General features: G+C 49.4%; 1 protein-coding gene across 1 annotated transcript; it reads right to left on the bottom strand.

The window, feature by feature from the left end:
• Positions 1 to 2,324: 2,324 nt before the first annotated feature.
• Oxtr (oxytocin receptor) lies at positions 2,325 to 15,562 on the bottom strand. Its single transcript, XM_059256835.1, has 2 exons — positions 14,638 to 15,562; positions 2,325 to 2,572 (listed from the first exon to the last, which is right to left on the bottom strand). Exons 1-2 carry the CDS (start codon positions 15,560 to 15,562, stop codon positions 2,325 to 2,327), a joined length of 1,173 nt encoding a protein of 390 aa, XP_059112818.1.
• Between the last annotated feature and the right edge of the window lie 11,485 nt (positions 15,563 to 27,047).

Consider the following 27,047-nt stretch of genomic DNA (forward strand, 5'->3'; position numbering starts at 1 on the left):
GTGGTCTAGAACATGGGCACAAATGCCCCAAAGCAGAATCCTGCTGGCTTCTCAAAGAACTGGCTGGTGGTAACGCTGCATGCATGAGGTGGACCACTGTGCAATGCCTCTGAGTCCAAAGATGACATCGCCTCCTCTCTCCAGCTGGTGCCAAGTAGCTTGCCTTTAATTGCAGATGTTGAACATGGGCACTGCAGTACACGGCTCCCTCCTCCCTGAACACCAGACTGTGCTAGCTCATACTTATGTGTGCATGTGTGCATTTGGATATGTGTGTGTGTTTGGGCAAATACTGCAATGTGGCAGAAGAAAAATGTGTTCAGAAATGGGAGTGTGGTAAAGTGGATCTGCAGATTCGAGGCTTTTTGGAAGTACCCTTGATATATCTCAGTAAGTCCATAATTAGGTCTGGGTATTTCAAAGATGCTCCAGAGTGCATAGTGACCAGTCACAGACAGAAAACCACTAGTCAATTGTGTCCTGTATTAATGACTGAAGGTATTTCTGAGACAGAGTTGTATCCTGCCCTCAAGGCTGAGAGAACATTTGAAATCATACTTACTGGATAAACAAAACCTTTGAGACTCCTGGGGAATTGCTGTTCTAAAGAAGACGAGACACAGCAGCTGCAGAGCATCCCTTGGGCCTTTGTTAAAGGCAGATGGGAGTGATACCACTTTCCCTGGCCAGAACAGAGCCAGCCTCTGCTGTAGACACTTGGAGGTGGTAAGTCACAAGAGAAACGGCGGCACTTGAGAAAGAGAAACTAAGAAATTCATCCAGAACTCACTGCGTGAACTTCTTTTTCTCACATTTTTAAATATATATAGTTTAGTGATTGTGTGTGTGTGTGAGTGTGAGTGTCTGCTTGCATGTGAGTGTGTGTGTGTGTGTTGTACATCCATATGTACCTATAGAAACTAAAGGTTGACTTCAGATGTCTTCCTCTGTCACTCTCTTTCTTATTTTTTATTGACTTATTTATTTTGAGAGAGAGTCTTTTGCTGGACCCAAAGTTGATCAGTCTCCTAGGCTGGTTGGTCAGCAAGTCTCTAGGATCCATGTGTCTTCACCCCCCAGGGCTGAGGTTACAAACACCTGCCACTGAACCTGGCTTCTGCACAGATGATGGGCATCTCATCCTTGCTCAGCAGATACTGCTCTAAGTGGGCCGTCTCCTCAGCCCCTGGTTCAGTGATTTTTAACATGCTCTCAAAATTGTGCACCCACCACGCATTTCAAAGCATGTTAACCACCCCAATTTCCATTTCCTTAGGAATTTTGGGATCAGTTTATCAATTTGTGCAGAAGCCAGCTAGGATTTTGATGAGGATTACATCAAATCTGTCCAACAATATTACATCTCTGATCCATCAGCATGAGGTGTCCCCGTTTATTTAGTCTCCTTTAATTTCCTTCCATGGTATTTCCAGCTTTCGGGGCACAAGTCGTACATTACCTCTGTTAACCCTGGCTCTCCCTTATTCACTCTGACACATTTAAGGATGGAATCTCTTAAGTTAACTCTCCCATTGTTCGCCAGAAGTCTAAGGAAATATGAATGAGTTTTCTACATTGACCAGGCACTCTGCAACCTTGCTATTCATTTGTCAGCTCCAGAGTTGGGAGAGAAGACGGGCTACCTGCATGTGTGTTCCGTAGGGTCTCAAATGAACGGGTCAGTGTCATGTACAAACAGTTCTCCCCAGTCCTGTCTGTCCTGGAGGGCTCTCATTTATTTTTCTTCCCCAAATGTTTATCAAGCATCAGCTTCTTCAGCATTTCAGCCCATGTTCTCATTGCCTTCCTGAGCCAGGTGGCCTCCCAGTTCAGTCCCCACTTCCCAGTGTTTTCCCCCGCGACAAACTGGTCCCTGAGGAGGCTAAGATCTGTCCACACAACTTGGGTCACAAGGAAATCAGCACCACTCTGCATCTGAGGCCTCATTTCCCATTCCTTGTCCCAGCCCACTGGCCACCAATCCGTGGCGTACTGCCTTTCACAAGATCCCAGGATAAACAAGTAAAAACATAATAATAATAATGGAATGAAAGCCAGGTTCAGGAGAGCCCACCCGCCACCCAGGAGCATTCTGGTTGGGGTAATAGAAGCACAGGTGAGAGCCCAGGCAACCTTCTGATGGCTGAGTGACTCTGTCATCTCCCATAGAGACATTTCCCCGACCCCAAGACAGAATATGCCCCACGCTCTAGCCACCTCAAGGAATAGGACACACCAATAGGCACCTTATACAGCTCCATGCACGGCCACCAGGGGGCAGACCAGAGTCCGCATAACCCCTGCCGCTGGCTGGAGTGGTGGGCTCACGCTGAAGATGGCTGAGTGCAGCTCCTCTGGCTGGAGCTGCGGCGACTCAGGACAAAGGTAGATGAGTTGCTCTTCTTGCTGACGCTTGTCTCTCCAGGCCGGCTGCCCTTCAGGTAACGGGCAGAGCAGCAGAGGAAGCGTTGCACAAGTTCGTGGAAGAGATGGCCCGTGAAGAGCATGTAGATCCAAGGGTTGCAGCAGCTGTTGAGGCTGGCCAAGAGCATGGCGATGATGAAGGCAGAAGCTGTAAGGTGGGTCGGGAGGAAAGGAGAACAAGGGGTCACGCTGGGACCATCCCAGACCTGCCTGCTGCAGCGGCCATGGGTGTTCCTCCAACCGCAGGTACCGCAGACTGGATCACAAGACAAGGAACCAACCAGGCACAGCATGTCTTTCTTCCACAGCCTTGCTCAGGGTCCATTACCCGAAATAACTAGGGCTCGGTACAACCCCTAACGTTACCTCACCCTTGCCCTTACCCTCCAGCTGCCCCAGGCACTGAAGGCCTTTTTCCTTCAGCGGATGCTGCATGCATCTCGTCACTTGCTCCTTCATCCATCACCCAGCAAATGCCTGAGTGCCTGCTACTCTGACACCAAAGAACACAGGGGTGCCCAGGAGATGCCAGACCTCGTTTGCATAGCCCAGCCAGTACCAATTGCTATATCTAATCACCGTATCTCCCCGGGGCTTCAGTTCCTTCATCTTTACATAGGACAATGAGAATCCCCATCCTGTCTGGAAGCCAGCAAGGTTCAAAAAGTGCCAGGTACATAGGAGTGCCCAGGAAGAGGTGGTGGCTGTGAGCACATGCCAGGCACCCCACTGGACTCTGTGGACACCAGAATGAAGAGACAAACTTACTTCAAGCAGAAGGAATAAAAAAAACGAAATCTAGGTTTCTTTCACTGGCCTTAAGTCTGAAGAGTGGAGACTGTTTCTGACAAGAGATGAGTCTAGGCGCTTCTCTAGAAACCCAGCGGAGATAAAACAGTGAGACAAGATTCTCTGCCTGGCTGCGAGGAAAGACCCAGGATGGGGGCTGACACCTCCACTATCCCCCACCCCCCTGCTTTTCTATCTTTCGGAAACACTTCCAAAACTCACTCCAGAAGTCAAGATCTCAACCCAGGAAAGAGATCTCCCCTGGGAGGCAGGAATGGCAAGATCTCGGTACAGAGAACAGAAGCTTGCTAGTGAAGTCCCCAGCAGCCATGGAAGAGGAGCTGCTGGGAGGCCTGAGGGGTTCACAGAGTGGCAACCCCAGGGCACAGCAGCTCCTGAAAACCTGGATGAAATGCAAGTTCTCGGGGCCCTGGGAGGCACTCAGCAATGGTGGAACAGGCCCTCAGGGGTTCTGAATGGCAGCCATATTTAAGAGCAACTGATCCAGTTCATTAGTATGCCCACTGGCACAGAAGCAAGCTACAATAGACAAAAAAAAAAAAAAAAAAAGTGATTCTTGCAAAAAGTGTTTTCAGAAATCCAAACTGGAACATCCAATCCCTAAAATAAAAACAGTAACAAACAGAGAACAACAGAGGAAGAAAAGCCAATATGATCAGATTCCTTTTTTTTGTTGTTGTTGCTGTTGTTTGTTTTTTTGTTTGTTTGGTTGGGGGTTTTTTTTGAGACAGGGTTTCTCTGTGTAATTTTAGTGCCTGTCCTGGATCTCGCTCTGTAGATCAGGCTGGCCTCAAACTCATAGAGATCTGCCTGGCTCTGCCTCCCAAGTGCTGGAATTAAAGGTGTGTGCCACCACTGCCTGGCCAGATTCTTTATTTTTATGAAAGGGGATTTTCTATTTGCTTCTGTTTGCCTGAGTAAAGAGAAGAAGCGAAATAGTGGTGAGATGCCTTAAGGTTAAAATCACCCACAAGACTAAAAATAGACTATGGTCAAATCATAAAAGAGGCAAAAATCAATAAAGGCCAAACAAACACAATGAAACAAACCATCAGCCCCAGAGAAGACGGAGATGAAATGAGAGGGAATCTCATAGCCAGACCCAAAGGCTCCAGCCTGGCTGGGTAGAGTACAAAGGATAGGCTGAGCAGACCTGATGAGGAAACCCAGCATTTCAAGTGCTCCCAAGTTAGAAAGTTTTTGTGTGTTGACGTGATTTCCCAGTTGGAAAGTGCCACACCCGACCTCATGTGATATGTCAGCCAAAACCCAACAGCACTAAAAGCCCTGTGTAAAATTCCCTTTGGGCTGCATAGTATACATGTAGCACGTATGAATTTCATGGTTAGACTCAGGTCCCACCCCCAAGACAGATGATTGCCTATGTGCAAATATTCCAAAATCCAGAGAGACACCTCTGGGTCTAGGTGTTTTGGATATGGATCTTCTCCCTGCATAATCTTGGTGGGTCACCTGAAGCCACTGACATCATGGTTATGCATTCAGAATGACCGAAGCATGGAAACATTGTCGGCCCATGTTATGGTGCTTCTCTAATGGGGTAAGACCATGCAGGCAGGCTGGGTCAGCACCTCTGTCCAAGGCTTCCCGGGAAGGTGCAGCTCCCAGAGCCGTCTGCACCTCGGTTTACAGAGGAGGGGAGTAAGTGTAGAGAAGGAAGGGAACCCCCCCACCGGAGGGCACACACCACACCTTTCCACCCAAAAGTAATAGAGCTAGCTCCTTTTAAAAACAGGTTCTCATTCTTGTGGTCCGAAAAGGCTCCTGTTAGCAGATCTCAGCTCCAAAGCCAAGGCTGCCTGAGCAAGTGCACCTGAGCAAGGCAGTGTGGACCACAGAGAGAATATCCCTGTTCCTAGGACAAATACAGAGTCCTAGAGGTGAGTGCCTGGGAGAGGACTTTCGATACCTCCAATGGGATCATTATCCTTCTCTCCAGATATGTCCCCCCAAGCACGGACCCAGAAGTCAGCAGACCGTGGCTCATGGGCTAAAGTCTGCCTGCACTGTGTTTATCAATAAAGTTTTATTAGAATGTATCTATGGCCATCCATTCACAGGTTTTCTATGGCTGCTTTTGCACTTCAGGGGCAGAGTTGAACAATTGTAAACAAGACCTTGAACCCCAAAGCCTAAAGAATTTGTCATCTGACCCCAAATGGAAAAATAAAAATAAAAATCAGGCAGTCCTTGATGAAATGCCTATAGGAGTGGCAGGTGTTAAAGGGTAGATACTGAGCTGGATGGGGGTAGCACACACCTTTAATCCCAGCACTCGGGAGGCAGAGCCAGGCGGACCTCAGTGAGTTCAAGGCCAGCCTGGTCTACAGAGTGAGTTCCAGGACAGGCACCAAAACTACATGGAGAAACCCAGTCTCAAAACAAACAAACAAACAAACAAAAAGTAGATACTGAGGGCCCCGGAGTGGCCTGCAGACCCCAGAGCAAGCGCACTTAGGGCAGTGTGAGCCCTGGAGTGGGTGCAGACCCCAGAGCAAGCACACTTAGGGCAGTGTGGGCCACAGAAAGAAGCTCCTCCTCACACTACACTGAACAGAATTAAATTGTGCCAGAATCAAATCTCTGAGTCACACAGATGGGGACAAGGATCTGGCTCCATATTTTGGAGCTGTGTGTTCTTGGGGAAGTTACTCAACATCTCTGTACATCTGTTTCCTCATGAGATGGGAAGCCAAAGCTCTCTTCCTTGTAGGAATGTAGTGAGACTGATTGGCTGACAAACAAGTGTGGTTCAGAATTCAAATTCCTCAACAGCAAGCACAGCCTGCATATCATCACATCCCTGCTGGAATGATGGGGATGCCCTTCCTGCACACGTTGCTCTAGTAATTCCCAACAGCGTTAGCCTCCTGCATAGGAAACAGGCATGCTTGTATTCCCCGGGCTGGGGTGTGTCTGGGAATGTGAAGCACCCTGGGTGGGGCAAAGATACAAGACCCCATAGCTGAGCGTCTCGAAGCTCCACAGCCATATGGCTGTGTCTGTCACCGACTGATTCCAGAGTGTGGCTCTTGGGCCAAGAACATCAGCAGACACATGGAGTAGACACTTGTGCTGGCATAAGAGGCCCACACCCTGAAGCCTGCATGGTCAAAGTGCCCAGCTCTACCAGCTTGTCAGTTTCTGGAAAGTTTACGCACTTTGACATGGGCTCTCAGCTCCACCACAGAACAAATAACTCACAGTGGACACAAGTGCCCTTGGCTCTCGCTGTTTTTCTCAGTGCCCGGGAAATATCTAGCCTTGTACTGCAGATATGGGGGACCTACATCGCTTGGAAATGCCAAGACTTTCTTCAGCTGGGGCATAAGCCAGGACTCGCCTGCTGTGAGCATGTGTGCAGCCCTCCCCTCTGCCTTCTGCTTACCAGCCTTACCTCCTGGAGGTCCAGGACCACATCATCCCTTGATGCTCCCCCACACTGAGATCCTGCCCATGTTTATCTTCTTTCCCAACACACAGACTAGTTATGGAAAGCTTGCAGAGACATCCAGACTACAGCCCACAGGTTATATGCAGCCCAGGAAATCTATGGATGCAGACCTACACAGTTGTAAACTTACTGAAGACATCACACTATTTTTTTTTTGAAGCTTGACTGTGCACTACACAAGTATGAAATCTGTCAACAACACCATGTCTCAGTGTCATACAAAATAAACATATGTATGTTCTCAAAACCTGCAGGCTGTGAATTGGACATCCTTGAAATCTAAACATGTAACCCGAGACAATTTTCTCCTTGGTCGGGTGTTGCCCAGAGAAACCAAAAGGTTGGACACATCTTCAGTCTAGGGGTGCTGACTGACCTATCTCTGCTTTTAGGCAAATCCAGTAGGCTGTAAGATGCTGTGGTCCCACCCCACAAGAAGAGGAGACTGCAGTCTCATCCTTTCAGGAAGAGGATGCTGAGGCCTCACCCATTCCAAAAGAGGATGATGTGGTCCCACCTCTTTAAAAGGGGAATGCTGCAGTCTCAACCCTTCAGGACTCACAGCTCACCCTTCAGCTGCCAGAGTGCAGGCTGCTCAGTGCTCACAGTGGGGGCTTCTTGTTGCCTCTGGACAAAGGAGTGGCCACATTTCAGGAATGCTTAGTGATTCAAGATGCTCCAAGGCCAGCAACCCAGCCTACGTCTATCCTCGTTGTAGGGACATCCCAGATTGCAAGATCCTTGTAAGCCTGGTCTCCTGCCACGTTTCCCAGAAGACAGAGACATCGTGGAGTGAGGACAGAGATAAGAGAGATCCAGAGGCCAGGATGGAGGTATGCACAAAAGTCACCTGGGAGCAGACACGGTTCACAGAAGGAGACCTGAGCCCAGAGAAACTACCCTGAGGAGGGAGGTGTCTGGAAGACAGGACCCCTCCCAAACCTCCAGGTCTAAGTCCCCCGTGGTCCTTCTCTTAGCCACATCTGCCCTCTGAGTGTTGTTTCCATCATCTGGACACTGAAGGAAAGTGGGAAAATGGAGAGGGTCTTAAAGCCGGTATGAAAAGATGGTAAAGGATAAAAGATGGCCGTCAGCTGTTGTCATGTGTTTAAGTCCATGGTCAGGGGTTCTGATCAGAGGTCAGTTAAAGAAACTGCCCTTAGTTCCTTTCTTCTCACGCTTCTCAAAAATTAAAATAAAAGAAGGAAAAACAGAGCCCTGGGATTGGATGTATACATGAGAGAAACTCAAGAGAATCCATCTGGGGAAACTTTCACTGCTGGCAACGTAATTAGCCCAGCAGGGTAGGTTTCTACAAACAGGGTGAGCAGGACTTCAGGGGACTGTCCAGAAAGGCCAGCTATCAAATTCTGTCTTCCTCTCTCCTGAAGTGAAAACCACACTCTCCCCATGAGCAGAGGTCCTGGCAGGCGCCCAGGCTAGCAACCTGGTCTGGCTGGTCCCTGCCAGAAAGGAACCAGGAGAGGAAGTGCTGGGCCATCCGCTTGCCCAGGAGCTACCTGGGGGAGGAAGAGATCAAACATCCATCTAGCCTCGGAATCCAGTTCATTTAGCCTTGCCAGAACCAAGCTGGCGCTGGGGACCCATGTTGACTCATCAAGTTCCTGGGCACAGGGATTCACACACTGGGTGAAATGACCAACTCTGAGATAAATCAGAGTGGCAGCATTTGAGGGAGAGGCTGGGTGGACTAGGGTCTGGGGACACCTGCAAGGGGGAGCTCCCTCTATGTGGTAGAGGAATGGGCAGAAGCAACCACATCACTAGCCAGAGTCTGGTGCTGGGCGCCTGTGCATGTGACTCACGGGGGCGGGGGGGGGGGGGGGATGGCACAGCAGGTTGTGGAGGGGCAGCACCAGGCTTTCTATGGCCACCAGACCAGCTCCACTCACACCCCGATAACCCCGCCCCCTTTTGGACTTCCCGGCACTCACTATGCCCTGCATTGAAGGCCCAGATTAGCCCAGGACAGCTGGTAGGCAGCTGGCCTCGGCCCCCACAGGCTGTGTTGTTCCTGAGGCAATCCAGGCATTCACAGGTTGTGCAAACAAAGGCTTGTGGCTCCTCTCCTCTGACTCCCATTCACCAGCAACTTCCTAAAATTCCCACCCAGGAAGCCAGACTCCTGGGCAAGGCCTCCCCCAGAATATGTAGAACCGAGGGGGTGGGGGGAGACTTGTAGGGTATAGTAGGAGGCTTCTGACAGGCCCTTCAAAATATCCCTTCTAAATGTATGTTAACATCAAGACGGAGTCCCAGGATACACCACGGGATGAATCTTTGCAAAGACTGAACTTTCACAACTATGATTCTTCTAGAACTCTCTATGGTATTCTAGCTCCATGCATTTCAGGGCTGTGAGGAGCACCTGGGGTTACTGAGGTTAAAATGACCTTTGTTCAGGCTCTGGTCATAGCTGAGCAACATGGGAGACTGGTGGGCTCGGATGAAGAAGAAAAGGCAGATCTTCTTGCATGTTCCATGTTATGCCATTCTCGAGGAAAAGGAAGCACATGGGAGGCACATGGCAGGTTTAGGTCACAGACTATGTCTTAAAGTTCTGCTACTCAAAGTGTGGTGGCCGGCTGCATGGGTACCACTTAGCATCACCTGTACAGGTACCAAAGATGCAGGCTCCACTCCCAGAATGCCCAGTCAGACCAGCCTTTTAACCAGGATCTCAGTGATTTTTGTACGACTAAAATTCTTTCTAACTAGCCCCAACTCATATGGGTAGAGAATGGGAAGAAATAATAAAATAACAGTCTATGCTTCCAACTATGAAATGTGAACCTGCTTCTTTGTACAGTAAGCTCCTATTCAGCCCTCAGAAACCTTTTCAAACACTGCTTCCTCTCTGAAACCCTCCTGATTTCTTCCCCCAGTGAAACAGTCAGCCACTGCCTCCTACGAACATTCACTTTACATGGTAAATGAGTGCTTCTAGTGTGGAATCATCCCATCATGTTCTCATTTTTTTTTTTTTAATACTCCTTGGCTGGGGATTCTGTCCCATTTGTGGCCATGTCCCTAGCTGCAAGCAGAAACTGGAAAATAAGAAGAGGTCGATAAGGGACTGACCTGAATTGAAGCATGAAATTAGCAGACAGGAAGCCTTGATAAATCAGCCACCTCCTCTAGCACATCAGAAAGGCAAAAAAGACAATCTCCCTGTTAGATGACAGGACATGGCCTGCTTACACGGTGACTGGACTCAAATGCAATTCCCTCTGGGAAAATTAAGTTCACACTCGGTAGTCAGGTGAATGGGGAGAGAACAAGCAGAGAGGGATTGTTCAGGTGCGAGGTGTGGCCAAGCGGACAGAAGCCTGGCACAGAAGCGCCATCTCCTGGCCATCCAGTGGCTAGGACCCAAGGAGCAAGCAGCCCAGGAAGAGGACACTGTGGACACCTAGTCTCTTCCTCTCTCCCTCACCAAGGGTCCAGCTGGGACACTTCCAAGACCAGAGCTAGACCGTCCCCACCAGCCTTCCCCCTGTGGGGAAGCAAGATGCTCTCTCCTCCATGCTTCTCAGCATCCCAGGCCAGCCAGCCGCCACCCACTGCCACAGCCCACCCTGCTACCCCTGCTCTCAAAACCACTCCCACCCCTCGCTGGCTCCCTAAAGCCCTGGTACCTGTTAAAATTTGCTTCTTATTTTTCAGAAGCAGACAACACATTAGGCTGAGGAGACAGCTCAGATGTTAAAGTGTTTGCCTTCCAAGCACGAGGACCTGAGTTAGATCGCCAGCAACCATGTTGAAAAGCCAGCACAGTGGTGCATGCTTGCAACCCCACCGCTGAGGAGATGGAATTGGAAACAGGGGATCTGACTGGCCAGGCAGTCTAGCTGAATCAGTGGGTTCCAGGCCAGCGAGAGACAATGGCTCAAAAAAACTAGCAGAAGGCACCTGAGCCACTGCATAAAGTTGACCTCTGGCTTCCATACGCACGTGCATACAAGTGTATGAGAACCTATACATGCATGCATAACCACTCATACACATGCACCCACTCTCACGTGAACATAGCATGCACACACACATGAACCAACACCCACACAAGCAAACATACAACATACGCACATACACGTGAACATACACACACAGAGATATAAATTCAAATGAACACCTATGTAAGCAAACACACAATGCATACACATACATGCACCTACACCAGCATGAACACACATGCATACACAAAGACAAACAAAATTACACAACACCCATATGAACACACATATGGACACACAACACTTACATATATAAACACATATCAACATGAATACACATATACAGAGGTTCACCCACAAGCCCACACCCACCCACATAAACACACACACACACACACACACACACACACACACACACACACACACCAATATGAACACACACACAAACACACCTTAACTTATGCACCCATACCCACATGAACACATGTGCATACACACAGACATGTACCAGCACACATACATGCAGACACTCACATGTATAATATGCACACACAATCACATACACACAAGGTGATCTGTCCCAAACTACCAAGAGTGGTGAGGTGAAAGGTCATGCTTGTAGCCAAGAAGGCAGAGACGGGAAGAGAAAGGGGGAACACAGATGATGAGGGCTGAGGCTAAGGCAGCAGAGGCTGTGCAAGGCTTTAGGGGTCCCAGCAATGGGGCGGGGTAGACATGGTCAGATGGGATGGGGTGAGCCTGGATGTCAGGATGATGGGACCAGCCAGGCAGTGTCTCCTCTGTCTCTGTGGGTCTAAACCAGCATTTTGTCAAGGGCCCAGGAAATCCTGATGCTGAGGTTTCCCTCAGTGGGTGCGGTGGGGTGCTGGGGGGCAATTCAGCCTGTCCATCTCCAGTGGGAGACTCCATGGGGTCAGACCCTGGCCCTGCTGTTGACTCGGCACCAATCTTGAAGGCATTTCTCAGAGCATCGGTCTCCTCATGTTCGGGCTGGGCATATCTACATGCTGAGTTTGATGAGAACCAGGGAGTCTGGACACACCCAGGTGACACACAGGTGAGCATTCATCTAACTCCTCACTTGACCCAAACTAATACCCAGAAAGGGAGTCTTGCTCCATCCTGGCTGTTATTCCTGTTGCTTAGACAGGAATGGCCATGCACTATTGAGAGACCTCAGACCTACAGGTGGCAACAAGTCTCTGGTAGGGACTTGCTCCTTCCTGTGCTTGAGGACTTCTGTCAGCAGGGCCTAAAGAAGTCTAGGGGCTCCCCTTACAGCCCCGGCACTAGGAGGAGCCTTTCGGTGCTCTTGGCTTCTAACTTGCCCAGGACAAGGTGGTGGGGTAAAAGCCAGCAGGCTGCAGGCCCAGCCCCAACCCAGGCTCTGTGGAGAGTATGCCGTGGCCCAGCCTGTAGGCTTAGCTCCCCAAATCTAAGGTCCCCCAAGCTGCAGGCTAGCTTCCAGATCCAAGGCCTCCGTGCGGCCTTTCCCTCCTCACTGCCCCCAGCCCACTCAGACACCTGTCAAATGGGAAAGGCTCCGGATCAAGCTTCCACTCACCAGCTTTCTTTCCAACCATTAACAAACCCTCTGGGAGTGGAGGGTTAAAGTCACTTGCAGCAGAACCCAGGGAAACAGCACAATACAAGCCCAAAGCACAGAAGTGCTCACAACCACCTCCTCACAACCACCCTCCTCCAGGAGCCAAGGCAGCTGAGAACTGTCCATGAGATTGTGATGTATAACCTGCAGAATCAAGCTGGAGGGTCCACCTTCCCCATGGCTTTCCACAGGGCTAGGCCACTGAAGAGCCAGGCCCTCCAAGGTGTTCCCACCACTGCCACTATAGGCACTGAAGTGGCCTCACCCTCAGAGGTAGACACGGAGAGTCAAGGGACAAACAGTCCCCTGGCCCAGCGTCTCAGAGTCAGTTAGTGCAGGAGGCAGGGCCAGATGTCATGTGTGATGGTCGACTCTCATTTTCAACTTGACAGGATTTAGTCACTTAGGGGATACACCTCTAGACAGGTCTGTGAGGGTGACATTTCCAGGTTTACATGGGGATGGAAAACCTACCCTGAACGTGGGTGGCACCGTCCATAGACTGGGGCCTGGACCGAATAAGAAGAATCCGAGCTGGGCAACAGTGCTCATCTCTATCTGCCTTCTGCCAGTGGATGCAATGTGACCAGCCCCCGCACCCCTGCTGTTCCACATCCCCCCCTTCAATGACTGTCCCCTCACACTATGAGCCAAAGTCAACCCTTCTTCCTTAAACTGCTTTTGTCACAGAGACAAGAAAATTACCAATACAACCAGCATCCCCCAGGCTGGCCCTAAGGGGTGCCCATCTAGCATCTGCAGCCATTGGTATTGGAGGTCCCTTTGTACCACATGGGCTAAGATCCTCCGGCTCTGCTGAGGAAGCAGCTAGGCCTGAGGCCTTATTTAGGAACTCCCACTTCAGTCTTACACCTCCCTCGGCTCCCTGGCCACAGCCCTTCCTACAAACCCTGGTTCAGGAAACTCCAGCTCCAGCTGTCGCTCTGCACAAACTTTCTCTATGACCCAGTAGAAGTGCCTTTCCTTTTCTGGGCCTTTGGAATGTGTGACCAGAGGCCACACAATGGACAGAATCCACATAGCAATCTTTGCCCTGACTACCACAGGCCATCAGTATATGCCGAGTGATAGGTATCCTGGCCACTATGGAGCAAAGCAGGAGGGCTCTGTGAATCCAGGGGTCTGTGGTTTCCAGAAAAGAACAGAGCTGTGAAACTCAGGTCACCTGCACGGAGAACCTAGCTTCCCAAGCAGAGGGATTTGGCGTTGAGAGCAGTGGTGATTATATCCATAATACCATTTTGCACCATCTAGGGTTGGAACAGCTAAGTCCTTTCTGACAGGTCTGTGCAGCGAGACCAGGCCTTCCTAGATGTGGGCTGTGCTAATCTTCAAAACAAAGGTACAAGGCAGGGCTACCAGGGAAGATGGCTCCTGCTTTTCCAAATAAGTCATTGGGGGTGGTAGGATCAAGGTGGGGCTGTACTTGGTGCCCAGCACACACCACAGGCCCGGAGCCCAGACTGCTCTGTTTCCTCAGCTCCCTCCTCCAGATGTATCACTCCACCCCCTCCAGATGTATCACTCCACCCCCTCCAGACTTCTAACAAATTCCAGTCATTATCCTATAACCTCAGGGGTCTCCAGGGAGAAAGGCTCTTCCCTTCTGTGTGGCTATCACACAGCCTCCGGGTCAAAGCTGATGACTGTCCTCTTGGCTCCCTTCCGGTCTCCCAAAAACAAGGCTCAGTCTCGGGCACCCCAGCCCTGTTCCTGCCCAGGTCCTCTAAAATATTTCTCTCTCCATGGCTGCCACCAGATGAGAGGCTCTGGAACTTGTCTTGACCTCCATAGAAGTCCCTCAGGAGATCCATTCAACCTTCATTAGATACTCCTTCAGCTTTCCCAGGACCAGCTGTCCCTTCCTGAGGTTGACCCTAGCCAACACTGACCTTATGGGTCCAAGGCAACTTAACTTAAAGTCGTTCAATTTAAAGTGAACTCAAAGTAGGAGCCTGAGCCTGTGCTCAGGTTGGAAACCCACCTCTATTCTGTCTCTCTGTAGGAAAGACAGTCACCTGCCTCAGTTTCCCCCTCCATAATAAGGATTTTTGCACTCAGAGTTGCCCAAGGCCTATGGGGCATTTTACCTGAATTCTGGCAAGAGTTGGTACTTTAATGGGTTATTTCCGTGCTGGAGAACCTTTAAGTCCTGGAGACTCGGAGAGGTTATCTCCTCAAAGATTATGGACCAGGGGATTGGGATATCAAACCATGCCCCAGGAGGACCCCGGAACTTTGAAAGTACAGAGATAGCGGAACTAGGGCCTACCCCTGCCCCCCTCTTTCCTCTCCACCCACACTACCTTCCTTGGGCGCATTGACGTCCCAGACGCTCCACATCTGCACGAAGAAGAAAGGCGTCCAGCACACGATGAAGGCCAGTACAATGATAAAGGTCATCTTCACTGTGCGGATCTTCGCCTTGGAGATGAGCTTGACGCTGCTGACCCGAGCCAGCGCCGCGCGCCCAGCTCCGCCGGCCGCAGATCCTTCAGTCCCCTCGGCCTCCGCCGCAGCCGCTGCCGTCTTGAGTCGCAAGTTCTGCCAGATCTTGAAGCTGATGAGGCCATAGCAGGCGGCCAGCACGATGACAGGCACAATGTAGACGGCGAGCGTGATCCACGTGACGTAAGCCTTGGGTCCCCAGGGCTGGATGAACTCAGCCCAGCAGTCAAAGACGCCGTCCGCCACTTCGCGCAGCGAGAAAATGTGCACCTGCGGCGCGCTGGCCACCAGGCAGCCGAGCCACGTCGCCAGCACCGCCAGGCGGTCGGTTCGGCGGCGCAGCGAGCGCAGCGGCTGGCAGATGGCCAGGCAGCGGTCGAGCGACATGAGCAGCAGCAGGTAGGTGGAGGCGAACATGCCCACCACCTGCAAGTATTTGACCAGACGACACAGCAGGTCGGGCCCGTAGAAGCGGAAGGTGATGTCCCACAGCAGCTGCGGGAGCACCTGGAACACAGCCACCACCAGGTCGGCGATGCTCAGGTGCTTCATGAAAAAGAAGAGGCGCGAGTGCTTGTGGCGCGTGGTGCGCAGCGCCAGCAGCACGCACGCGTTGCCGCTCAGCGCCAGGAACAGAATGAGGCACAGCACCGCCACCTCCACGCGCGCCAGGGCCTCGTTGCGCCGCGGTGGCCCGGCCGTGAGGTTTCCCTCCACCCCGGGCGGCACTCCACTCCCGAGGTCCAACTCGATGCTCCAGTTGGCTGCGGGCGTGCCCTCCATGACCGTGACCGCGACCGCGACCGCGACGGAGCGCCCGGCCTTGCTGCTCTTTAAAGCGTGGAGCGCGGGGCGGGGCCCGATGCGCCGTCCAGGTGTCTACAGGAGCACCCCGGCACTGATCTGTCTCTTGCCGCCCTGAAACAAACCAGGAGGGCAGTGAGAAGACCTTGGTGCTTCTCTTAGGACGCGCGTGGGGCGTCCTTGTCCCCTTCCTGGGAACCTGAAGTTACCTGAGTCTCAGGACACAAGCCCACCCACCGGGCTATCAGCCACCACTGCAGAAATCCCGGGTTGCCTTACCTCTTTTGAACCTCTGCAGATGCACTTGAGCGTGGGTCCCAGGAAAGGGTCAGCCGCTCGGCCTGCTGAGAGAGGAGCCTTGCGATTAACCGCTTTCCCGAGAACAGGGACCCCCCTTCCCCAGCATCCCCTCCCAAAGAAGCCCCAAACTGACACCTCTCCCCTCAGGACACAGCACAGCCACCTTCTAAAGGACACCCAAGGCAGCCCCCATCTTAGTAAGCTTTACTTCAAGTACGTCTTCCTAGGGTCCCCCAAAAGCTCAGCTCCTGCACATCCTTCTGTTCCAAGATACTCAGCCTCGGCTCCCGGAACTCCCCGAATCCTCTCGCTCCAGGAGGGACTCCTGCCTGCGAGCCTAGCGCCCCCCACCTCCCGAGGACGTAAGGCTGCTATGAGAGAGACTCCTGGGGTAGACACCTCTCACAGGAATCCCCCAGCCCAGCAGCCTCAAAGCTGCTTCAAGGGCTCTGTGTCGTCGTCCAAGCTGTCACTTTTCAGTCCCTCGGAGCATCCTGAGCGCCTCGGGGAACCAGAAGCGGGAGAGGCGCCAGAGGCTTGCCTCAGAAGCTGATGGTCCCATTGGTCCTAACCATCCTGTCCCCACGGTGCGCAGGACCCAGCCACCTGAAGCGAGCCTGCAGGTTAGCCCAAAGTTGCCTCGCCACCGGGGAAGTTGCACCGCAGCGGATGGCCTCAGAGATGCGCGGGCTCTCCCCCGCAGGATGGGAGAGCTGCCGGCGCCACTCTCGGTGCCACCACGAGTAGATCCCGGCGTCTCCGCAATCCTCTAGCCTGCGGCTTGGCTGGTGGCTGGATGCGGACCGAAGGCAAGCGGAGAGCGGTGGCCAGGTTGTGCGCGGACCGCGTCAGCACGCGGCGCTGTCTGAAGGTGGCCGGCTTTCGGGCGGCGGGAGTCCAGCGCTGCAGCACCACACAGGTCCGCTAGGGGGCAGATCAAGCCGGCCGCGGCGATCCCGGAGAGCCAGGTCAGCGCACCCGGTGTTAGTGCCTCAGATTTATCTCATAGTGGCTTAAGACTCGCAAATATCCCACCTAGTTTCTTCCATTCTAGGTTTAGCTCTGGACGCTCTCAGGGATGTAGGAGCCTTGGAGAGCAACGTTTTTTCCCGGAGTAAATTTTAATGAAGTCAGGGTTGGGGCTTTAGCTCAGTGGTAGAATGCTTGTCAAGCAAGTGCAAGTTCAGTCCTCAGCTCCGAGGTAAAAAAAAAAATAATAATGAGGTCATTTTTCTGCTCCTTCCTTCCTTCCTTCCTTCCTTCCTTCCTTCCTTCTTCCTTTCTCTTTACATTTTTTAAGAGAGCTCATGTAAGCCCTTGCTCTGGAATGGCTTTGTTTATATTCCCATTAAGAAGGAATTGGAAATGCCTGTTCCTCCCCGCAGCCCTAAGAGAAATCTTCATTCTTTAGGTAGTTTGTGATGGAAGTCTCACATACCCGCCCCCAAGTCTATCACCATTTGCGATTATTCTGCTTCTCAATGGGCCAAAGGCCACTTCTGCCTCCTTACCCGTGCTTCAAAATTAAAATCCTAACTGGCGCCACGGGAAGATTAAATGTGAAGGGCTTCTCCTCCACTTCCTTGTCCTTTTCTGCTTTGAAACCATTTTTTTAAACTGATTTACAGTGACCAAGGACCGAGCAGGAACAAAAAGGGCCAGCATTAAAAAAATGAACCAGGCTCTTTAACATGAATTAAATGTGTATTTCCTCCTGACATTTCATTTCTCCCTCTTCTAATTATGTGGAGAGAATTAAATGAGCCAAGGGCAGTGTTTCCTGAATCCACAATTACAGTACTGTGCCAAGATTTCCTCAGCGGCCGAGTCGTCCAGGGCTGCTCCCAGGTTCTACACCAGAGCATGCCAAGGTGGCTTGAGGATTCCCTGAGCATCAGCTAATGGCAGGAGGCAAAGACTCTTCTTCTTGCTTTGGGACTGTATTTGGTACAGTATTACCACTGGCATTTGTCACATAACTAAGGTTACAGAATACCCAGGTGACAAGTGGCCTGAGTCCCCGGTTTTCTTGTAAAATAATGAGGGGGCTGGTCCCATCACTCTGGTTTTCTGTGTATAAGTGGCGTGTGTGTGTGTGTGTGTGTGTGTGTGTGCGCGCGCGCGCGTGCGCGCGCTTGAGTTCATGCTCAATCTCAAGTGTTAACGCTCATCTTCCACCTTGTTTGATGTTGGCTGCTACATAGGCCAGGCCAACTGGCCTGGACAGGTCTGGAAGTTAAGCGGTCTGTCACAGGAGAACTGGGATGACAGACATTTTAACATGCCTGGCTCTTACATGGGTTCTGAGGATTTGAACTCAGATCCTCACACTTGTGCTGTGTTTTACCCACTAAGCCATCTCCTCAGCCCCTCTTCTTTCTTAAAGTGCAATGGGAGGGTAGTGTTATCCCAGCACATCAAATGACCCTGCTCCACCCCATGGCTGGATGAGCCCCTGTCTAGGAGACCTGGGAAGGAAAGTGTTGGGCTTGCAGAAGCCAGCCTGCTCTTGGCCTGGAGGAGAGTGGCCTTCAGGGGCAAGCCAGCCAGCCACTTCCCCAGCACTGGCTCTTCTTCCCCACATGCCCTCTCCTGTGTAGTCTTGTGCAGCAAATGGTTCCATCTCATTGTGGATTTGCTAAGAAGGACCACTTGGTCCATGCAAAAGCTAAGTTCTCTAACTTGGCCTTCATCTGAAAAAAAGCATCAGTGGGATGCTCACAGCCTCCTTGTTTAGATTCTCAGTATGTGTGGGAACCAGGCAGAGAAGAGAGGCTCTGCTTGCCTGGTGACCCCTCAGAAGGTCCCTGAAGAGTGAGGCACGCACCGGCATCCTTGAACCTTAGCCAGAGATAAAAACACTTGTCTATTTTCAGTATAGTGAGAATGAATTCTAACAGAAAGGGACAAAGTACTGGGAGCCCGAAAGAGCTCTCAGGAGGCAGTTTGACAAAGGAGGTCCTTCTCCTGGGATCGAAGAAGATAGACAAGCACCCTTCCCTGAAATGCCACTGGGGTGGGGGTGGACATTGGTAATCCACGTGGATGGGCTGAAGCCCGGCCCACCTCCATCACTGAAGGGTCTCAAAGGCCTCTTGAAGAATAGATTTATTTAGTAACCATGTTCCCCTAGCCTGGGAAGAAACACTTTCTGCAATGGTACTCCATTTGTAAATTTAGCCTTGATTGACACTGAAAGTGAGAGAGAATGTGATTCTTTCTCCTTTCTGCCTTACTCCCTTTGATGCGCCAAGGACAAACTCTAACAGACTTAGAGCGAGCAGCTCCAGGCCAAAGCTGGTTGGTGTGCAGTGATTACATGGTAAAAGCCCAAAGGTGATAGTGCAAGAGCAGTGAAGGGATACAGGGGTGGGGCCGTGTAGAAGGATGACAGCCACAGAGAAGGTGAACGGGAGAGACACTCTGGTGGCCCCAGACAGATGCTACAGTGTTAAGATCAATCCACGTGAGTCTGTTTAATGGGTAGTTGGGGTTTATTAAGATATAAATTGGGGAAATACACTCATGAATACAGAACCAAGTAAACAGCTGAAGTCATCCTCTGTTCTGCCTGGAAGTGAATGCACCTGGCCCTCCGATGTCCCATCATGCCAAGAAGAACAGCGTAACCCCTCCCTCTTTCCTTTTAAGAGGTCACGTACCCAGGCAAGAGGTCAAGAAGTCACATACATAGGCAAGAAGCATCGCCTCTTCTGGGCTAGATAGCACAAGGTCATAGGTGGAACAAATACCCCTACACTTCCCCTTTTTGTCTAAATAAGAAGGTTCTAAACCTAACACAAACTATTTACAATAAGAACGATTATCAAGTATTGTCCAGGAGAAATGAAGGGCAATGACATAAACAAAAAGGGAACTATAACCAACAAGAACAATGACAAGTAAGAAACATACTAAATGTCCAAATCATAGGTAAATGGCAAATTATAGAGATTACCCAAAAGCTGTCCTATCCTGAAGAATCTGAATCTAGTACCTAATATGTTCTTAGCTAAGACACGAGAGAATTTTTGTTTTTGGTTTGGTTTGGTTTGGTTTGGTTTGGTTTGGTTTGGTTTGGTTTTTGGAGACAGGGTTTCTCTGTGTAGCTTTGTGCCTTTCCTGGAACTCACTCTGTAGACCAGGCTGGCCTGAGACTCAGAGATCCTCCTGACTCTGCCTCCCAAGAGCTGGAGTTAAAGGTGTGGGCCACCGCCACCATGAAAGAATTGTAACTGTAACTATCTAGTCTTCAACCCCATCAAAAACCTGAGAAGGAAAATAATATTACCTGAGTAAACAGGAAGTGCAAGCAAGCAGCTTCCAGAAATGCAAGAAACGACAGAGATTGGCTGCCTGGACAGTTACCCAGTGTTTCTCTGCAATGCTGGGGTATCCACTATGGCTAAGGCCTAGAATATCTGACAGACCAATTTCAGAAGCTGGAATTTTGAAAGACCAGCTTACCTTGTCTTGGCAAGGTTCACCAGGTGCTTTTCCTTGTGTCCTGCTTATCCAGAAAGGACAATGTGCTTACTGTCAGCAGCCGAGGCAAGGGCAGTTCTTTGCCCAGCAGGCTATTTATTGCCAAGAAGAAGATAAACTCCATACCGAGTGTCTTCGATGCCCTACATCCTCTTGGGAGTAGATCGGTGCTGTCAGGAGCAATTGTTTCTCATGTCAACAAAATTTTAGGTTATTAAAACATTTAAATACCATATTCTCTAGGTCTATGAAGTGTTTGAAGATTACCTATCCATCTGACATATATTTCTGTATGTCTAGAAAACCTAACTAACATGACTATAAATATGACAAGCATGGGTGACTATTAACCTATAATTCTTATCAACCTGAATAACTTGAAGACAGGTTTCACATATAAGAATAAACAATCTGTAAACAGCCAAACAGTATAAGGACAATGACCTTGAATTTGTGACAATATACAAAGTATCTTAATCAGAAGGAAAAAATGTATAGTGCAATATGACAACAATATCCTTAATATGTATCAATATACAAAATATACTAAACAGAGATAGAACATATATACAGTATGGCAAATACAATTTTACATATATATCAATATACAAAATATTTTAAACAGAAGTAGGAGCATATGTACTACAGTTTTGAATCTGTATCAATATACAAATTATCTTAAACAGAAATAGAAAATAGTTTACATTTGTATCAATATACAAGAATCCATACCAATGCAAACTATCTAAGGCTGATAGTTTGCTAAATTAATTTACAAGTAGATACAATAATCTACCTTAATATCCTATCTATTCTACTTTTTTCTTTCCCAAAAGAGATTCCTGAGTCTAACTTTATTGTTCCACCCCCAACCCTAATACAAGTTATAACCAACCCAGCTAGCTCAATCAATAGAGCATGAGATTCTTAATGTCAGGGTCCTGGGTTTGTGCCCTACATTGGGTGTCACTTGTTAAGATCAATCCAAGTGAGTCTGTTTAATGGATAACTGGAACTTATTAAGATATAAATTGGGGAAATACACTCACGAATACAGAACCGAGTAAACAGCTGAAATCGTCCTCTGTTCTGCCTGGAAGTGAATGCAACTGGCTGTCCAGTGTCTGAGCACACCAAGAAGAGCAGCATGACCACTCCCTCTTTCCTTTTAAGAGATCACATACCCAGGCAAGAAGTCAAGAAGTCACGTACACAGACAAGAATCATGACCTCTTTCAAGCTGGATAGCCCAAGGTCATGGGCGGAGCAAATACCACTACACTTACAGGCGTATGTGGAGAGTATGGTGAGACTGAAAAGTCCATCAACCAGAGTTTGCCAAAGAAACAGAACCAGGGCTGAAGAGGTGGCTCAGTGGTTAAGAGCACGTGTTACCCTTGCAGGTTCAGCTCCCTACATGCATGCTGGGATGCTTACAGCCATCTATAACTACAGTTCCAGGAGATCCAACACCCTCTTTTGGGCATGCAAACACACACACACACACACACACACACACACACACACACACACACAATTTCCTTTTAAAAAAATGAAATAAAATCAGCTGGGCTTGGTGGCACACATCGTTAATTCCAGCACTTGGGAGGCATAAGCACATAGGTAGGAGGATCTCTGTGAGTTCAAGGCAAGCCTAGTCAACATAATGAGTTCCAGGACAGCCAGAGCATCATAGTGAAACCCTGTTTGTTTGTTTTTTTTAAAGTCCATATATATGTGTAAAGAAATTTATTTAAAGAATTGACTTCTGTGTTATTGAGGCTGGCAAGTCCCAGATCTGCAAGATCAGCTGGTTATCTGGAACCCTGGTGCAGAGATGCTGATGCATTTCAAGTCAGAAGGCATTTGCTGCACAATTCCTTTTTGATTGGGGGAGGCCATTCTTGGGTTGGTATAGGACCTTCAAGTGGTCATGAAGACCGTTCTCACTATGGGTCAATCAGGCAACCCATTCCACTCAAAAAATTCCAGTTTAAATGTTAGTCTTATACCCCCCCCAAAAAAAAAAACCACTCTCACTCCCACAAAAACATCCGGAATAATGTCTAACCACAGAGCATAGTCCAGCCCAACTCACACCCAAAGTGAAATGTCACATAGGAAATCTCACAATCACTGAGGTGCACACCTCCTCTACCTCAGTGGCTGAGCAGGGTGGTATTGTGTATACTGGTGCTTCAAAAGGTCCAGGACACAGCAGAATGGGTTCTCTCTGTGTACTTATTAAATGTGGAGTGATAGAATGAGGGAGAAAATGAGAGAGAAATAAACATTTCCCATGGTTGTTTCACTCTCGAGAGCAGAACCTGGGGAAGACATCCTGAAGAATGATTCCCTGAGGTACCCGCCTGGGAAGGCGTTTAGTAGCTTGGTAGTTTTCCAGTTCTGGAACATTCAGCTTCTGTGCAGTCAGTGAGGGAGTGAGTAGCCACTGCCTCCAGTTCCTTCCCTCCCGGAAGTCACCTCCAGGAGGGATGGATAACTCACTCAGGCCTGATGGTGGTGAACACACAGCCACACTCTGCCTGCTGCTGACAGCCTTGCCCTTGGCCTCCATCATTTGCTGCTGCCAGCAAGAGGCCAGGGACAGCAGGGTGTGTGGACTGGCCTGGCCTGGGAAGTTCAGGGGGTGGTTGTGTTTGGATGCTAGCTTGCAGCTGGAACTTGAATTATTCCCCCAGCCAGCAGCAGCATTTTGGAGCCCTTACCCTGTGTTTTCATTCCTGTGTTCCTTGGAGGGTGAGAAAAAGAAAGAAAAATAGGTTTTGTATTGGAGAGAACGCTGAACTCACAATGATAAGCATTACTGTGTGGGTTTAACCACCTTCTGCTTGAATGATCAACTCGATGAACCTCTCTAAGACTCAGTTTCCCCCAACCTCCTGGGGCTGAGCAAGCAAACAAGAGTTGGTGTTTGTGAAGAGTGTTTTACAGACAGCTGAAGTCCTGTATGACTTGAGTCTTTTTACCCATGCTGACAATCCCCACTCCAGGAGTGCCCTGTGGAAATGCAATTGGCCTGGGTCTTCATCACCGATGGAGCTCAGGTGTCTTTTCAGTTCAGTGAGACAAAGTATATGGGAATGGAGGTATAGTGTGCCAGTAATTCCTTCTAACCTAATTGGTGTGCTGGGTACACCAAGCCCTCACCTCTTCCTGACCACCTGGGCCCTCAGAGAAGATGCCAATTTCTGAGGCTCAGCAGGTGGCCACAGATTTCCTTTATCATATGAATGCTCCCATTCTGGTGGTGAGTACCTCCATTTGGTCCCAGTGGACTGTCCTTTGTACATGCACCCATTATTTTCCTGTCCTCTGTGCCTATCAATGAAAATGTGACCAGAAAATGACTGATGGGTTCCCAAGAACATCCTTCAATAAAGCAACCACTGGGGCCAGGTCCTTGCTTCCTGGAAAACTCGATTCCTGGAATGGAGCCGAAGGAGGTCTCCTTGTAAGAAAGTACGTCATTTATAGGCATGTGCTATTTTCCCCTAGGGGAACAGATGGCTGAGTTCAGACAGGAGGCTTCACATTCTGAAGCCAAATTGCCCACCAGCAATGGATGTGACAGCACAAGCCCACTAATGAGAGGGTTCAGAAGAACATCCTCTCTAGCGGGGCAGGTCAACCTAGGCTAAGACAGCAGAAAAGAAGGGAAGAGGAAAGGTTTCCTCGGGGAACTTAGAGTAAAATCAGGCTGTTCTTTCGCAGAAGAAAAGGTTCATTGTGAATCAAGATATCTGGAATTTGTTCATCTTTGGAGGAGGAGAACCTGAGAGTTGAGAGTAACTGAGGAGTGGCTGAGCGTCTCATTAGATACAGGATGCCGGGGGTTATGGTATCTGCTTTTCAGATGAGGAAACTGAGGTCCAAAGATGAGAAGACACTTTCTCATTGGCACACATCTGGTTCAGAAAGGGGAACGTGGCTAAAGTGGAGCACAGACAACCAGGTGCCAGGCCACGAGACCTGGCCAAGGTGGCGAGGGACTTTGATCTCTTGTCTGGGAAGCTTTGAGGAAGAGGGTTGAAAAGAAGAAACGATGGGATCTGCATGGATGTGTCCCATCAGCATGGGACACAGACTGGGAGGGGCCAAGTGATAACGGAAGAATCAAAAGCTGCTGCAGGGCTGATGACATGGTTCAGTGGCCAAAGTGCTTGCTATACACACACACACACACACACACACACACACACACACACACACACGCACGCACGCATGCGCGCGCACACGCACAAATACTTCTATTAGCATTCAGGCAACAGTGATGCTAGCATGAACAGAGTGGCACAGTGATTGACAGAGGCAGGATAGGCCCCACTTCCATTGACCCAGCCACCTATGGAGTCAGGAAAGGCCCAAAGCGCTGATGCTCTTCTGGAGATCAAAGCTGTAAAATAAAAGGTCTTTGGGGACCAAGGAACAGGAGAGTGATAGGCACTGAGGGAGTCAAGGCAATGCCTGAGAAGCTCCCTAGAAACCACTAGAGACCCAGCCAGGCTTCCTTCCTTCAGGAATGCAAAAGAAACCAAGCTCTCCTTCCAGTCAGTTTATCTGCCCATCTCTTGGAGGAGGAACAGCTCCTGGGGAATTCCCACAGGGTGACAGTTCCAAACACGCCTGTCTCAGCCCTGGGGCCTTGGCCGCCTGCTTCCAACAGTTCCAACAGCTCATTAATTTTCCTGTTTTAATTTAAAAAATTAGAAAGGCCATTTTCCCCCAAATGGGCACCTAACAGAAGTCTGCCTTCCCAGGTTCCAGAGCACTTTTTGACAAGATGTACTTTTTTTGCCTCTGATCTGTTATGCACAAACATTCATTCCACAAATGTGTTTAAAACACTTATTGTGCACTCAGTAGACTCTCCCCTGAATCACAGCACCAAAAGGCTGTATACTCATTGGTGTTGAACTTGGCCAACCAGTACTCTGAAGCTAGGTAAGGACCATGGGGATGAAGCTCGGTGATACCATGATTGTGTGGCACGTATAAGGCCCTGGGTTGAGTCCCCAGTACCTCAAAAATCAGAACAATCAGAAAGCCCAGAATCCCCACCTTCAGAGCTGTAATTGCACCCTGAATGTGCTTTCCTGTGTGACTATGGGAAAGTGTCCTCACATCCCCCTTGCCTCAGTTTCCCCTCCTTTAAATGACAATATAGTATAGATGTATAAGTATATATCTAAAGTCTTTTAAATAGTGTTAATGTTCTATAATTCTCTTGGCCCAGGCAGCACACACACACACACACACACACACACACACACACACACACACACACATATACACACACACCATGGAAGCAGCAAACAAAACAAAAACTCCCTGGAGCCGAGCACAGCCCAGGTCACACAGAAGTGAAGTGAGTCTGGACAGTGGACAAAAGCAAAAGCCCTCTGCTGAGAGAATATTTTAAACAACTCAACTAGCATTTTTACCCACCATCCCAGGGAAAATGAAGAGGAAAAGGGCTGGGGAAATGTGGTCCTTGCTCATAGGAACGCACTGGAGGACCGCCAGCAATTTGCACAGAGGGCTGCATCACCTGTGCTGTTTCTGACAGCAGTGAATCCTTCTAATGATGGAACTGAAAATAATCAGGCAAAAATGGAACGCTATGAACGATTGAGATTTGTCAGCAATAGCAGAAAAGAACAGAAAGTGAGCATCTGCTGTGTAGACCACATAGAAAGAAGATCCATGGGAGCTGACATGGAAAGTGTGTGTGTGTGTGTGTGTGTGTGTGTGTGTGTGTGTCTGTATGTATGTATGTATGTATGTATGTATGTCTGTCTGTAGGGCAAAGAGGAGGAGAAGAAGATGAGGGAGAGGAGGGCAGCTATAGAATGAGCTGTATCAATGCAGGCAGTTTTATGACTACACACACAGAATGGTCTAAAAAGGATTTTATAAACAAGTTAACCCAATTATCTTTAGATTAAATATTTGTGTTATCTGTATTTTTCTATTGTTTCCTGGAGATATAGATTACTTTTATAATGGGAAAGAATTTATTTTTCTTTACATTATTCTTTTGGTTAGCATACCCAAAATGAACTTTACTGTGATGTTTTTATGTGTGTGTGTGTGTGTGTGTGTGTGTGTGTGTGTGTGTGTGTGTGTATATATATATATGTCTGTTTCCATTACTTTTCTCATTGTTATCATAAAATATCTGACAAAAGCAACTGAAGGGAGGGAGGGCAGTTTATGGTCCCTCCTCTAAGAAGGCATACAGTGCGGTGTGGCTGGAAGCCAGGCAGCAGGAACCTGAGGTGGCTGGGCATGCTCAGGTCACAGTCAGGAAGCAGAGAAGTGAGTTCTGGTACTTGCCCAGGTTCTCCTCTTTTCCCTCTTACTCAGTTCAGGACCCCAGCCCACGGGGTGGTGCCACCCACATTCAGGGTGCCCATTCCCGTGCTCCCTTCCTTGTTGCCCCTGCCCCAGATAGTTCTTCCTTCTGTTTCCTTGACGTAAATATTCCATTATTCACTCCCAGTCCCCCCTCCTCTGGTAAGTTAGACCCCTTTCTACTTCTCATAGCCCCCTTTCTACTTCCATGAGATTCACATGTTCACACACACTTAAACCTAGACTCTACATATGTGAGAATTTATGCAATATTTGTCTTAATGGTGATCATTAGATGAAG

Source organism: Peromyscus eremicus, chromosome 3, assembly GCF_949786415.1.
Source record: "Peromyscus eremicus chromosome 3, PerEre_H2_v1, whole genome shotgun sequence".
In the NCBI taxonomy this organism is placed as follows: Eukaryota; Metazoa; Chordata; class Mammalia; order Rodentia; family Cricetidae; genus Peromyscus; species Peromyscus eremicus.